The 16,131-nt window shown below is 42.3% G+C and overlaps 1 protein-coding gene across 11 annotated transcripts in view; it reads left to right on the top strand.

The window, feature by feature from the left end:
* Nucleotides 1–16,131, top strand: part of AMBRA1 (autophagy and beclin 1 regulator 1) — a 180,711-nt gene that overhangs the window by 21,812 nt on the left and 142,768 nt on the right. For 5 of the 11 annotated variants that reach the window (XM_030330997.1, XM_030330996.1, XM_030330992.1 and 2 more), the window contains exons 2-7: nt 9,963–10,216; nt 10,614–10,672; nt 11,172–11,355; nt 11,990–12,162; nt 13,101–13,167; nt 13,722–15,175. In XM_030330997.1, coding sequence (XP_030186857.1) covers nt 10,082–10,216; nt 10,614–10,672; nt 11,172–11,355; nt 11,990–12,162; nt 13,101–13,167; nt 13,722–15,175 — 2,072 coding nt within the window. In that variant the 5' untranslated portion in view covers nt 9,963–10,081. Of the gene's footprint in view, nt 1–2,578; nt 2,618–9,962; nt 10,217–10,613; nt 10,673–11,171; nt 11,356–11,989; nt 12,163–13,100; nt 13,168–13,721; nt 15,176–16,131 lie in introns of those variants that run through there. The other 6 variants (XM_030331002.1, XM_030331000.1, XM_030330999.1 and 3 more) reach the window with 3 other exon arrangements.

Below are 16,131 nucleotides of genomic sequence, written 5' to 3'. Positions count from 1 at the left end.
CATATCTGCAGTAGGGGTGTAGGTTCTATTAGCATTTTATCTCTGGGCTTTTGGTTCTTATGAAGAATGTGTCTAATTTTGATTGCATTGGTTTTGATTCTCTCAAATTATTTGCTTCTAATCTGTCAGGTGATTAATTAAAGGTATTCTCTGATTCTGCTTCATGGCTCCTGCAGTTTCCTTTGCACTGTCTCATAACTGAAGGTGCCAGACTTCTTTGTACGAACTCCTGTTTATTGTGCACTGTCCTTATTGTTAGTTCTTAACTTGGCTTGTACTTCCAAAAGTAGTAACTCTGCCTTGAATTTTTTGTAACCCATTTCTTCTGATGTTCTCCAAGGACATGATTCCTTTAAGTTACAAAAGGGTGTTATTACTTTCAATTTGTACCTGGAGAAAAATGAAATTCAGCACCAGTGTGATTTGTAAAAGATTATATAACAGCTCAGTGGTAAGAGTCCATTATTGAAACTTTTTATGTCTTTGTCATATCTTTACCAATTAAATCACATCACCTTTATATCTGGCACTTTCAAGCCCCCAAAATATAATATCTCATATTCCCTTCCCTGCTCTCAGAATGTCCACTGCCTCTGTACTTTGTTCTGAATATGCTGTCTTTCATATATGAAGCTGCCAGCCCTGGAACTGACACAGCCCTTCGGCCGTATTCTGTGGTCAAAACAAGTCACAAGTTCAGCCCCATATTCGGTGGGGGGGGAGGGGGGGGGAGGGCGGTGAGAAATATGTTATCCCTTGATGGGTGGGGCAGCATGGGAGTAGAGTAGGAAGGATTTGATGGCAGCTGTCTTTGGAGAGAGTCTAGCACAGGCTGGTAAACTAAGTTGGTTATAGAGAATCTTGATTTGGAACTAACTCTGGCAGTGCAAGGAGGTCACTAGCACTTTGCCCGCCACATGGATGAGAAAGGGTTGGCATGAGACCATACATGTAAGAGTCCCCTTCTTTTCTCAGATGTGTTTATGTTATAGTTCATGTTTGACAAAAGAGTATACACAGGTTTGACTGAGTATGCAGAATCATATCTTCTGTTGATTAATGTTTTCAAGATTTATGTTCTGGCCTAGCAGCCAGACAGAAGTAAATTTGCTGTGGCATCTATCTCTATTTCCTGTTGATAAGTAATTTTTTTTACTTTGATGGAGTTGGTAGTTGTGTAGGGTAAATACAGAGTGGCTGAATTTCATGATATAGTCTCATATGGTATTTTATCAAATTCAGAGTCATTTCTCGTCAAAGACTTTAGAGTCATTTTTTCTCTCAACCATATATTGATGTAAAGGAAGGGGTGAGAATTTTTTCATTTTCCTTGCCGTCATTCTTTAATTTCTTCTCCTTTGAGGAAATGAACATTACAAATATTAAGCAGATTTCCAATTGATTTTGTAAGGCAGTAAAACAATTATTGAGGGGCTAATACATGTGAGGCTAGTAAATGACTAGAAGAGAGACTGACTAGGAAGTTCTGTCTCAGGCACTATGGAGTTTTCTGTAGTAATTAAGTATTTATACTCTGGAGCCAGACTGCTTGGGTTTGAATCCTGAGTCCACCACTGACAGTGTGACTTGTTCCCTTGGGACCTCATGAACCTGATGGGGTGGCTGTGAGGATCATAAATTAGTTTATGTAAAGTGCGAAGAACAGTTCCTGGGACGTGAAAAGCACTCTGAGAGTGTTGGGTATTGTTATTTTAACCATTACCCTGTAGCTTTATTTTTTTAAAGATGTCAGTACTCAGATCTTTTATATGAAATGGTTTGGAGACTGCTACAATGGACAGTTTCATTTTGCCTAAGAGAATTTGTATTAAATTTCATTTATCTGATTTAAAAAATTTTTCTTACTGCTATTTTAACATTTGCTTTTATTTATTTTGAGAGAGATAGAGAGCAAGCAGGGGAGGGGCAGAGAGAGGGGAGACAGAACCCCAAGCAGGCTCTGCACTGTCAGCACAGAGCCTTATGCAGGGCTCGAGCTCACAAACTCTGAGATCATCACCTGAGCCAAAATCAAGACTCGGACGCTTAACTGACTGAGCCACCCAGGTGCCCCTCTTACTGCTATTTTAATTTTAATTCTTCATTATGGAATGAAATTATCATTCTAGTACAAGCATTGGCATTCTAGAATAGTGAGCACTTTTCATTTGGTAAATCTTTTAATCTTCATGGTAACCCTATTATTATACCTACTCTCAGTGGTCACATTTTATAGACGAGGAAACTGAAGTATAGGCTGGTTCAGTAACTGTTTCAAGAAACCTTCTTTTGCCAAGATAATGACAGAGCTGGGATTCCGTTGGCCAGTCTGATTGCAGGGCCCATATACCGCTATACCAGGCCAGCTCTTATTTAGAAATTATGGATTAAAAAATTACTTAAAATTTCTCTATCTGGATTTAACCACATTTATCACTTTGGCATATTCTAGGGTATCTTTTATTTTTTAGTATTTATGCATTTTATGTATTTATTTATTTTTAAGTATGCTCCATGTCCATCGTGGAGCCCAACGTGGGGCTTGAACTCATGACCCTGAGATCAAGACCTGAGCCAAGATCAAGAGTCGGATGCTTAAACTGACTGAGCTATCCAGGTACCCCTAAGATATCTTTATTCTATTTTATTCTATTCTATTCTATTTTATTTTATTTCATGTATTTTATTTATTTTGTTTTACTGTTTATTAATTTTGAGAGAGCAGGCATGCAATATATGTATGCAAGCTGGGGAGAGGCAGAGAGAGAGGGAGAGAGAGAATCCCAGGTTGGCTCCACACTCAGCGTGGAGCCCTGCTCAGGGCTTGATCACGACCTGAGCCGAAATTAAGAGTTGGATGCTTAACTGACTGAGCTACCCCAGGTGCCCTGCCCCTAGGGTATCTTTTAGAAGTCCATACATAGTACTACACAATTCAGGTAATAGATGAAGTTTTTCTGCTTCCAGGTGTGCTTGCCTTCAGAATGTGTTACCTGTGTCTACCTGTTCTAGATTGGTGATGCTCTCCCTGAACTTTCTTGCCCACCTCTAAGCTCAGTCTAGTCTAGGAGTCAGGCAGGGCTGTGTGGAAGTATTCTAGTCTGGTTGCTGGCTGTGGCACTCACATTTTGGATTTTGGATTTGGATCCTATATAGTGTCATTTGAAGTATCCTAAAATGTCTTGTAAAAAGTCCTATTAATGAAAACAAAGCTGCCAATTGTAGAAAACTGTGTATATTTCCACCTACGTGGAGTTTCTAAAGAGTACTCGGCCACTTTTAGGCCTCTAATTAAAGGCCTGACATTCTGTTGCTAATTTTCCAGTTGTTGGGAGAGCTTTACTTATGCAAGTAGTCCTAGATTTAGTATTTAAAGAACTTTTTTTTTCTTGAGAGAATTAACCTTGGGATGGATCCTCTGTGTTATGGAATGTGTGTTGGTATTACACAGTTGATTGGACTCCTAGACTGCCTACTTAGTGCAGTGGAGAGAGATGCAGATACTCAAGAAATGAGGTGATTGGACTCATTTTAACAGCCCCTTCGAGGTCTGTTAGTTTTCTGATTCACACTCCTGGAATGCTGTTGGAAGGTAGGATTTTGGGTCTGAATTTTTAGCCAGGTTGCAGATACAGTTCTGAGTTAGTTCTGTTCTTATTTTTATTTTTATTAGAGAGAGTGAGTGTGTGTTTGTGTGAAAGAGAGAGAGAGAGAGAGAGAAGGAGAGAACAAGTGGGAGAGAGGGGCAGAGGGAAAGAGAGAGAGAATCTCAAGCAGGCTGCACACTCAGCACAGAGCCCAACACGGGGCTGGATCCCGCAATTCTGGAATGATGACCCAAGCCGAAATCGAGAGACACTCAATTGACTTAGCCACCCAGCTATCCCTGGTTGTTTTTTAATTGACTTGACTTTTGTAGAGGTAGCTCATATCTCATTTAATTATTTTTGCCACACAAATATCCTTTATTTTCCTGAGTACTTTTTACTTTGTTGTTTGGTAATAGCCTTTGAAGTATTTCTTAGAAAAATCTGCTACTCTTGGGAATGGTGGCATCTTGGGTCTCTGGGGTTTTAGTTGGCTGTATTGTTTGGCGAAGGAGACCACGGTGAACCCTGAGGAGTATTCAGTACTAGTGACAGCAGTAACAGCAACAGTTTTGACACTCCACCACTCTTTGTGTGTTGGAGCCTCACCACAACCTGATGAAGCAAATATTGCCATTCCTGTTTTACAAAGAAGGAAACTGAGTCTCAGGGAGGTTAAGTAACTTGCCTGAAGTCCTCTAGGGAGAAGGTGGAATAAAGTTTCTGGCATTAGTCAAATTGCTAGGGGAACCTTTAAATCTAACTTTTAGTTCCCACTGGGTGGTGGCATACTCTATAGGTGATTTTTGTTAGTAGTTGTTAAATGCAGTTATGTCCTAGAATTAAGAAGAGAAAGTCTTTAAAGGTGGGTTATCTTCCCATCTTTTTTGAGTGATCAGTCATGTCATGGGGGGTGGGGTTTGTACACATTTCTGTGTGTCCTTCTGGTTCTCCTTGCATAAGGCTTTGGCGGACGGAGAATTGATTCTGGGGACTGTGTAATGGCATCACAAAGACTATTCTTGGCACCCTTTGTCTCAGCCTGCTTTAAGGGACAGATTGGGAAACTTGTTTCTTCCTCCTTTTTAAAAAGAGGAATGAAAAACACACTTGACTGGCACTTCCTCCTCAGCAACAGGGCCTGTCTGGCTTCAGTCTGATTTAGCTCCTTTTGTTCCTTATAGAGAACAAAGTAAAGTCTCTTCTCAGGTAGCTGTAAGGAGTGGAAGTCTCTTATCCTTTTCAAGAAACAGAGCAAATATTTTTCTTCAGACAAAAGAGGGACCGTGCAATTGTTTCAGGCCCTTTGACTTCTGGCATCAGTCCAGCTTTCTCTTGTTTGAACTTTTAGTGTGTCTGGGTCCTTGGGAATTGATAGATAAGCTCTTTGGTAAGCTCAGACTTGAGTTTTTAGTTTTCTTGATAACTGGTATTTGTAGTAGCTCTTTCCTCTTCCGATTCCTGTAGGAACTTCAGGTCATATCACAGTTTTCTGAATCATACGATGTTTGTGACCTATATTTTCTTCCTCTTGAGTCACACAGGTTCAGAAGGTCAGATTTTTTTGGTATGAATTGGACTGCTGCTATTTTTACCACATTATAAGATTGTAAATGGTTTACTTATCTAATTTTTAAAGTGTATTTATTCTGAGAGAGAGAACGTTTGCGTGTGCGTTGGGGGAGGGACAGAGAGAGAAAGAAGGAGAGAGAGAATCCCAAGGAGGCTTCATGCTGTCAGTGCAGGGCCCAATGCAGGGCTCGATCTCACTAACCCGCAAGATCATGACCTGAGCTGAAATCAAGAGTCAGATGCTTAACTGACTGAGCCACACAGGTGCCTCAAGATTATAAATGGTTTAAATGTATTTCTGTGAAAGTAGTTTTATGTCACACTCTTAAGACAAGGGCCCCTCAAAACTCATTAAAAAAAATTTTTTTTAATGTTTATTTTTGAGAGGGAGAGAGAGAGACAGAGAGAGACAGAGAGAGAGAGAGAGCCAGCAGAGGAGAGGCAGAGAGAGAGGGAGACACAGAATCCGAAGAAGGCCCTCGGCTCTGAGCTGTCATTGTAGAGCCTGATGCAGGGCTCAAACTCATGAATGGTGAGATCAGGACCTGAGCAGAAGTTGGATGCTTAACCGACTGAACCACCCAAGTGCCCCAAAATTCATTCCTTCTGAACTTCTCTGTATTAGGTAAAAGAATTATAGGCTCAAAAAAAAAAAAAAAAAAAAAAAAAAAAAAAAAAAAAAAAAAAGACTCAGTAAAGGATTAAGATGAACTAATGGGAACTGTATTTCTGGCACCTTCCTGGTTAATAATTATTCAGCTGTGTGGCGGTTTAACTTCCAGACTTTTGGTACTAAACCGTGAGTTGTTAGGGTCACCAAGTAGATTATTTCCTTCCAGTTACTTCATCCTTAGTTTATTCAGGAGGTTGGCCTGCAGAATGTTGACATGTTCAGTGTGTACATATTTATATCGTGCACTAATGAGGGATGAGAGCTGTCCCGTGAGGATATAGGCTAGAGTTTGTTCCTTCATCACTCCTTAGGGAACTCTGCTGTATCCGTCTAGGAACTTGGAGTTGTGTCTTTCTGTAGAGTCTTTCTGGCTTTTTACATTTTAATATGCCAGGGAGAAAACTCCTTTCAGCACAGGCTATAAATATTTTCCCTTCTGTCTGTGTTTGGATACATCTAGTTGTATACTTTTCATATTGCAGCCATTTGTGAAATGTAAAAAGCCCATTGTTGTTTCACTTTTACAATAAGCATTTATTACTTTTTAAATTTAAAAACTGAAGAGAACATTACCTCTTCTAATTACTAAGTCACTTATAGTCCCACCACCTAAAGACAAGCATGGTTAGTTGGTTTTTTTTTTTAATGTTTATTTATTTTTGAGAGAGAGAGAGAGAGAGAGAGTGAGAGAGAGAGTGAGAGAGTGTGAGGAGGGGAGGGCAGAGAGAGGGAGACACAGAATCCGAAGCAGGCTCCAGGCCGTCAGCACAGAGCCTGATGCGGGGATCTAACCCACCAACTGTGAGATCGCGACCTGAACGGAAGTTGGATGCTTAACCAACTGAGCCACCTAGGCGCCCTAGTATTTTTTTTTTTTAATGTTTATTTATTTTTGAGAAGGAGAGATAGTGCATGAACAGGGGAGGGGCAGAGAGAGAGGGGGACAGAGGATCCAAAGTGGGCTCTGTGCTGACAGCAGCAAGCCTGATGTGGGGCTTAAACCCATGAACTGAGCTGTGAGACCTGAGCTGAAGTCAGATGCTCAACTGACTGAGCTACCCAGGTGCCCTGGTTAGTATTTTTTTTATATATTTCTTTTGTATCACTGTTCTCCAAGATCTTTTTTTTTTTTTTTTTTTAGCAAAATAGGGATCATACTATATGTGTAATTTTCTATTCTGCTTTTTTCACTGTATTTTTTCACGTCATTAAATATTTTAAAAATAAATTTTGGAGGCCCCTGGGTGGCACAGTTGGTTGAGTGTCTGATTCTTGATTTTGGCTTAGGCCATGATCTCTTGGTTTGTGAGGTCGAGCTGACAGTGTGGATCCTGCTTGGGATTCTCTCTTCCCTTTTCCCTGTGCCCCTCCCCTGCTCACGAGCTCTCTTTTCTCTCTCTCTCTCAAAATAAATAAACATTAAAAAAATTTTAAAAATAGATTTTTGAGGCACCTGGGTGGCTCAGTCAATTGGTTAAGTGTCCGACTCTTGATTTCAGCTTAGGTCATGATTTCGCAGTTTGTGAGTTCAAGCTCCTCATTGGGCTCTGACAGCTCAGAGCCTACTTGGGATTCTCTCTCTGCCCCTCCCCTGCTCTGTCTCTCTCTCTTTCTCTCTGTCTTTCAAAAATAAATAAATAAACAAAAAATTTTTGAATAGGTAATGCATTTCAAAAATAAAAGTGACACAAAATGAAAACATTTGAGAAGTCTTATTTCCATATTTATCTCCATTCATTCTTTCCCTTTAGTCCCTAACGAGTGGCCATTAATTTCTTCTCTTATTCAAAAAGTTGCATTGCTATGCATATTGTTTTGTACTTTGCTTTTTCACCCCTATTAGCAATATTTTATTTTGGAGATTTCTTGTTATCAGTACCCAGAGAATCTTCCTTACTGTAGATTAGTCATCCAGTCCCCTTTTTACATCGACACTTTAGTTGTCCCCAGTTTTTTGCTGTTACAAACAATAAGACAGAAGTAGTAATTAAAGGGGAAAAAAAAAAGGATTTGCTGTGCTTCAGTTATTAAGGAAAAGTTCTTTCCAAAGCAATGCCAGCTAGTAAATGTAGAAATAATGATGGAATTTGAGAGTCTACATTTTTTTCAGCTCCTGAAGGAAATAATTCAAGAAGGAATCATCAGTGACTGCTAAATCATTAAGCAAAAAGTTGAGAAGGAACAGGGTATTCAGTTGAGGCCAAATATTAACCACAGATGGCTAATTATAAAGGGGAGGGATGTACCTTTATAAAGAGAGCTCTGGCAGTTACAAACTCAACCAAGTGGTCATATTTTGCCAAATGATCACATAATTTTCCAAGTCCCACCAACTCAGACAGTCTGAGGATATGTGCCACCTGATAGGCTTCATTGTAGCAGGGGGTGGGGCTTGGGAGGGTGATACATAGATACTATCACCTGTGAAGCAGGTGCCAAAAATACTTCACCTAAATCTAATCAGTGTTTTAGACCTAACCTTCTATTTATAGTAAATGTGAGGGATAGAGAAGTAAGCTAAATGGCACTGTGAAGAAACAATCAGACAAAACTAGGATGTAAGACAGTCTCCAGGTACCTGTCCTGGGATTTTAAAAAGCTTGTGAATAAGTAAAGGTAAAACCAACCAAAGCAAAATTTGGAGGCCATTCTAGAATAAAAGAAACTAAAGAGATATAACATCCAAACTAATTGCTTGAGTTTTGATTGGATTTCTTTTTTTTTTTAAGGCAACTATTAAAGACATTTAAAAAAAATTTTTTTTTTCAACGTTTATTTATTTTTGGGACAGAGAGAGACAGAGCATGAACGGGGGAGGGGCAGAGAGAGAGGGAGACACAGAATGGGAAACAGGCTCCAGGCTCTGAGCCATCAGCCCAGAGCCTGACGCGGGGCTCGAACTCACGCACCGCGATATCGTGACCTGGCTGAAGTCAGACGCTAAACCGACTGCGCCACCCAGGCGCCGCTTAAAGACATTTTTAAATAGTTGGGGACATTTGAATGAGGACTGAGTATTAGGTGATAATCAGTGTACCTAATGGTATTGTGGTTATGAAGTCAAACGTCCTTATTCCCTGCAGATGCACAGTAAGGTAGTTAGGGTTAAAGCATATTGATGCCTGATGAAATGGTGCAGAAAAAAATAAAACAACACATATATAGTGTGTCCATAGAGACAGATAAAGCAAATGTGACCAAATGTTAACAGTTCTTGAGTTTTAACTGGTGAATACTGTGTTTATTGTACTGTTTTTTCAACTTTTCTGCACATTTGAAATGTTCCATAACATTTGAAGAAACAGTGCTACAGTGAATAACATTTTACATGTATTCTTCTGAAATGCCATTTTATTGGACTGCATATTCCATTGTATAGAGGAGCCACAATTCTTTAATTGTTGCGCATGTGTATATATATTTTGCTGCTAGTTGACCTTTTTTTTTTTTTTTTTTTTTGTGTGTGTGATAGTTTTATGCCCTTATGGCTTGTGGTGGATGAGAAAAAGGAACTGAAATTTTTTTCTTCTGTTTCCTCCTCTCTGTACTACTCTGGAACTTTTGTGGAAAAGAGAAAAGGAGAGTGAGAAAGATACCCCCAAAGTAGTCCTTATGCACATGCTTTTAGGGAGGAGATAAGAGTTGAGGCTGCTGCATAAGAACCAGCCCTCAAGTAATAAATAGCCTTTTAGAATTGGTTACCTGTTCTTTGGTTTGGAGGCTGCCCAAGTGATAAGGGGGGGGGGGGGCGGAGAAGCTGGTGACTAAGGAGGCAGTGTGGCCCAGAAGGGGAGGGCAGGTGCTGTGTTTTGTTTTTTGTTTTTGACAGGGTTTTAGACCTTATTTATTTTTATGTGTAACAAAAGTTGTTATCTGATAAAATAATAACAGAGTAACTGCTTTAGAGAATGGCTTATTCTTTAGATATAAGGTTGATCTATTGATGATATGAAAGGAGTTTAAGGATGAAATATTTTTGGAAAAAAAGTTCTGGGAGAAGGGTCTTTTCCTGAGAAAGTGTCATTAAATTAAAACACAAAACTTTCCTCTTTGAGCTAGAATCATGTTTTCAGTGGGAAGCTTCTCTGATTGCAGAATAGATATTCTTTAATTTAATGTCCATCCTTTAGATTTCCATGAAGACAACTTACAAGGACCTGAATGGCCTCAATTTAGCTGCATCAGCTTGCGGAGCTATTGCTTGCTCCTTCACTTCCTGTGCCTGGTGTGACAGTGGCTACTGAACGCCATGAAGGTTGTTCCAGAGAAGAATGCTGTCCGGATACTCTGGGGGCGAGAACGGGGCACTCGGGCCTTTGGAGCTCAGCGGCTTCTGCAGGAGCTAGTGGAAGATAAAACCCGGTGGATGAAATGGGAAGGCAAGGTGGGAACAATGGGTATTTTTGACATAAGATTTTTAGGGGTAGAATGGGGTAAGATTTTTAGGACAGTAGAGTGGGGTTTTAGAATGGGCTAATTATGTAGAGTTCGGATACCATTTATTTTGTGTGAGAGAATTGATATATCTAACCTACAGAGTTTTAAAAATAAATTTGGAAGAATTCATGGGCTAGAAATATCTTTTGTCTTTAGAACTAGACATTTTTCTTAAAGGTAATTTGGATTTCTTTTTCAATTTGTGACTTTGATCACTGTTTCCAGTGTTTCAGCTTATACTGAATACTGATCTACTGTGGTTCATGTGCTTTTGAGATAGAGTGGGTCATAGTTTATAAATAATGTGTTTTAATTTTTTTTTTTTTTTTTGGTTTGTTTTTCAGAGAGTAGAACTGCCTGATAGTCCACGCTCTACATTCTTACTGGCCTTCAGCCCAGACAGGTACCTAATACTTACCTATAACTTATCCTAAGACTTACGATAGCATTGCTTTATGTATATTTGGTCTAGCTTGGTCTTCCAAGTTACATCCCTAAGGGTTCTTTGAAACATTGCTTGAATAGAGCTTTGCCAGTGTATCAGAAGGGGAAAGAAGGTAGATGAGCTGTGCTATCCATAGAAATAATAGGAATAAGCAAAGGAAACAACAGACATTGAGGATCAAAACTTGGGAAGTTTCTCAATTACAATCCTTTGCCTGTGTGATATAGGCCACTGATGGGGTGATCATTTTCCTACCTGGAAAAAAATATTCTCTGAAGGGGATGTGTGGAGAAGCCAGAGCTTTCAAAGATCAGAATATTTCGGTTGTTTGTAATGCCTAAGGTGTAGTTTTTTCACACTAGGGTGGAGAATATTCCAAAGCCAATTGTCCAGAACTGAGAAGGTTGGTTACCCTCCTGTGTGCTTCACATTCACGTCCTACTCTTCAATTCTCTAGGACTCTGTTGGCCTCCACCCACGTGAACCATAATATCTATATTACGGAGGTGAAGACTGGCAAGTGTGTTCATTCTCTGATTGGACACCGCCGCACTCCGTGGTGTGTCACTTTTCATCCCACCATCTCAGGCCTTATTGCTTCTGGCTGCCTGGATGGGGAGGTTAGGATTTGGGATTTGCATGTAAGTATTTCCATTTCTTTGATACTCTAAATGCAGAGAGTTGTTTACCATTGAGTTCTTAACTGGAGGAGAAACTAGCTAGGTTCTTAGGACTACATGTGAGTAAGTGGTAGTCATTGCCCACTTAAATAATAGGAATAATATTCCTCCATTCTAAGGTGAACACCCTGTTTAACTGTTTTTCCATCTGCCCATTGTGACATAGTATAGGAGGTTCTAAAACGTGTTCGGGATAGATGCCTTTTGTTTTAGAGCGAGGATTGTATTATATTCTGATCATGATCACCAAAGCAATATGCTTCTTGACTCGCTAGTGGTTTTTTGTTTACCATGTCACGCACCAGGCTTGCGTTTTCACAGGCCTCAGAAACAGGAATTGTGTGGATACTCATTGCTTTGGATTATAGGTGACTTGGGAGAACTGAGCTGACAGTAACGATTTTCTGATAAATTGGTGACACTGCCAGATCACTGATTTTCTACATTTTACAGAGGACATATTTAAAGTAGGCTGTACAAGTGGTCATTTTACCTTAAATGGTCCTTTTTTTTTTTTTTTTTTTCTTTTGAAATTGACATCCTAATCTCCCGCCAGTTTGTAACCGGAGACTATTTGGGATTGGTTCATTTATAGGGTGGCAGTGAAAGCTGGTTCACAGATAGCAACAATGCCATTGCTTCCCTGGCTTTCCACCCTACGGCTCAGCTCCTGCTGATTGCCACTGCCAATGAGATCCACTTTTGGGACTGGAGTCGACGGGAGCCCTTTGCTGTGGTGAAGACAGCTAGCGAGATGGAACGGGTCCGGTGAGTGCTCTGCCCGCTAGTGATGTTTGGCATAGGACTCACATGGCAGAGAGCATTTACACTTGCTGTCACCTCAGGAAGTAGTTTGTTATGCCTGTTCAGAGCAGGGGGTTTTCTGTAAGGCTCCTCCTACTTTTTAAGTTGCTGGCCAATCAACAGTTCATTTTAGCTGTTCCTTATTGCCCTCCTCTTCTGGGCTCTGTAGACCAGGGTTGTTAGAAGGTCTTTTAGGTTCAAAGCTATCTGGACTTGGGGTAGAGCCCTTTTTTGTGTGTGTGGGGGAGGAACACCTGAAAGTTGTTCAGGTAGAGGTTAGCTTGGTAGGTAGTTGCTAGCCCCAGTTGTCTGTGTTTATCAAACTGGAAAATGGAGATGTAAGTATGTATCAAATCTGCTGTGGATATTTAGCCCCCAAGATCAAAACACACATTGCCTGAATTAAATACAGATGATGCATTGGTTTCTTTGGTCCTCTTGGTATTGTAGCTGGATATAAGAAAATTTTCTGGTCTCAGCCACTTGATGCTGAGACAGTTCACTGTCACACAACCTCTGCTCCTTGCCAGTGGAGCTGCTGCATGAGGGAAAAAGTAACCCTGTGGCAGAGTTTGGGAGTGACCTGTGCTTTACTGTGATGATAGGCTCTTAGATATGAGCCAGTATGTGCTTAATGTAGTTGCTTCTTGGGATGAGAGCCTAGGTGCTTTTTGAAATTATTTTTGTGATACATATTCTCCTATTCTGGCAAATGTGAGGAGGTAACAAGAAGTATTGAACTTTATTATTTTAATCTGTTTGAAAGTTTTGAAAGCTTCCAGCATGAAGTGGATACCTGGGTAATCCCACAGTTATTAGTAATGATTGCTATAAATTTGAACACAGGCTTCCTCTTCTCAGTTAACATCTATGTGTGTCTTTTTCTTCTTCTGTGTTTTCAGTCTGGTGAGATTTGACCCTCTTGGACACTACTTACTCACGGCAATTGTTAACCCCTCTAATCAGCAGGTAAGTTAGCAGTTCCAACTGCATCTCAACTGTGGGTTGTTTTCTGAACTGGTGCTCCAGTTCTGATTATTTGGACTTGTCATTTGTAATGGCCAGGTGCTTCTTTTCTAGTTGAAATTCAAAGCTAGTTTCAGACTGTGTGCTCAGAGTTATAGCCATAATCTTGACAGGGGAGTCAGTTCTGAAACCCCCAGGTGATTGCCTCATTAGAGTCACCAGGCTGTGTTGGATAGCTTGTCATTCATGTGCCTTGGGCTGGTTGACATTTTCTTCCCCTCATTGCTTCCGTCATAGAGATGCATTTTGTAATAGAATTGGCTTGCCAGCTGTACTCATTCAGAAATGTTGCTAATCGGAAATGAATAATGTGACACCATATGATGATTCTGAATCTGAAGCCAGTTAGTCCTCAGTGCTTCCGAGGTAGAGTTGTTGTCTATCCATGAAGGTTGTTTTTTGCGGATGGTTATCAACAGTTAATCTTTCTTAATTTACCTGGAGGTTCTACCTAACCGCCTTGCTCTACCCCTGCCCCGCCTTGCTCCACATCGCAGGGTGATGACGAACCAGAGATCCCCATAGACGGAACAGAGTTATCCCACTACCGTCAGCGTGCCCTGCTGCAATCACAGCCAGTTCGCCGGACGCCTCTCCTCCACAATTTCCTGCACATGCTGTCCTCCCGCTCCTCTGGCATCCAGGTGGGAGAGCAAAGCACAGTGCAAGAGTCTGCTACCCCCTCACCCCCACCGCCTCCCCCTCAGCCCTCCACGGAGCGCCCCAGGACTTCCGCTTACATCAGGCTCCGACAGCGGGTCAGTTACCCCACAGCTGAGTGCTGCCAGCACCTTGGGATCCTGTGCCTTTGCAGCCGCTGCTCTGGCACTCGAGTTCCTTCCCTCTTGCCACACCAGGACAGTGTTCCCCCTGCTTCTGCCAGGGCTACTACCCCTTCCTTTTCTTTTGTACAGACCGAGCCCTTCCATCCCCCGGAGCAGGCCTCGTCAACGCAGCAGGACCAGGGCCTCCTGAACCGGCCGTCTGCCTTCAGTACAGTCCAGAGCAGCACTGCCGGCAACACGCTCCGCAACCTCAGTCTGGGTCCCACCCGTCGCTCTTTGGGAGGCCCTTTGTCCAGCCACCCCTCTAGGTATCACCGAGAAATAGCTCCCGGGCTGACAGGGTCCGAGTGGACCCGGACAGTGCTCAGTCTGAACTCCCGCTCTGAGGCAGAATCCATGCCTCCGCCCAGGACCAGTGCCTCTTCGGTGAGTTTGCTGTCTGTGCTGAGACAGCAAGAAGGTGGCTCTCAGGCGTCTGTGTACACTTCAGCCACAGAAGGGAGGGGTTTTCCAGCTTCAGGGTTGGCAGCTGAGTCAGATGGAGGAAATGGCTCCAGCCAAAACAACTCAGGCAGCATTCGCCATGAGCTTCAATGTGACCTGAGACGCTTCTTTCTGGAGTATGACCGGCTTCAGGAGCTGGACCACAGCCTGAGCGGGGAAGCCCCCCAGACCCAACAGGCCCAGGAAATGCTCAATAACAACATTGAGTCCGAGAGGCCAGGCCCCTCCCACCAGCCCACCCCACACAGCAGCGAGAACAACTCCAACCTGTCTCGTGGCCACCTGAACCGTTGCCGCGCCTGCCACAATCTCCTGACCTTCAACAACGACACCCTGCGCTGGGAAAGAACCACACCCAACTACTCCTCTAGCGAGGCCAGCTCCTCCTGGCAGGTCCCCAGCACCTTCGAGGGCATGCCGTCAAGTGGCAGCCAGTTGCCACCCCTTGAGCGGACTGAGGGCCAAACGCCCAGCTCCAGCAGGCTGGAGTTGAGCAGCTCTGCTAGTCCGCAGGAGGAGAGGACTGTGGGGGTGGCCTTCAACCAGGAGACGGGCCACTGGGAAAGAATTTACACCCAGTCCAGCAGATCTGGAACTGTAACACAGGAGGCCTTACATCAGGATATGCCTGAGGAGAGCTCCGAGGAAGATTCACTCAGGAGGTAAGCAGGTGCTTTCTTGTCTTCTCCTGTATCCCTTACTTTTCTCCTTCTGTCTCTTCCTTCAGTCCTGTAGATGTTGTGGCTGGATCTGGAGTGTCTGGGACCCATACATCTGGTTCTGGTCTTCCCTAAGGTCCATTGCATCTTCCTGGAAAACTTGCTCTGGTGGCAGAGATAGGATGGGGCCTAGCAGTCTAAGTCACTTGGCTCTGCTAAGTTCATGAGACCTTTAGCCTAAAGGAGAGTGCAGATCAGGTTAGGGATGTAAATGGAGGTGGAGCCGTTGACTTCCTCTGCCCTGTTCTTTGACCTTCTTGGAGGATTGTATGTGCAGCGCTGGTTATTGTGGAAAAAGAAAATGGTCCACAGTGCTTAGAAATAGGTAGTAAAAGAGAACCTGCTTGGTACAGATTAGTGTATTGGCTTTTTTTCAGTTGTGTCTCTATGGACAACTGTGTTCACCTTCTGGAGCATTGCAACTTGACAAAGGAAAAAGAAAATAATACGTGTATATATGTGTTGAGGAAAGTCTGCTTTAGAGATACATATTTTTTGGATAGCAAGTTAGTTGCTTAATTAAGATTCTTTGAGGAGATCTTCCAGATGGACATTCACCTCAAGGTGGGGAAGAAGAATAATTCACGGAAGGAAGGCCTCTCCATACTCAGATCGGCATCCCAGGCAACTCTTCCATGGAAGAAACAGAGTGGGTGTAGTTACCCGCCCACCACATGTTCCATGTATGGCTATGTGAGCATCTATCTTGATTTATTAGGGACTTCTTTCTGTAATTCTGTAAAGGTCACATCTAGCGTAATCACCAACTCCCAGAATATGCCTGTTGGATCCAAACAGCATATTGCTTTGCATTACATCCTCTGTTGAAGCAACTGAAATTTCTGACATAAGCTTCTAACAAGGGTGGGAATATGGATTGTGCACATAATGTACTTGTT

This window comes from Lynx canadensis, chromosome D1, assembly GCF_007474595.2.
Source record: "Lynx canadensis isolate LIC74 chromosome D1, mLynCan4.pri.v2, whole genome shotgun sequence".
Classification (NCBI taxonomy): domain Eukaryota; kingdom Metazoa; phylum Chordata; class Mammalia; order Carnivora; family Felidae; genus Lynx; species Lynx canadensis.
Note: the sequence above shows the minus strand (reverse complement) of the source record. Positions and strands in the feature narration are given on the sequence as shown.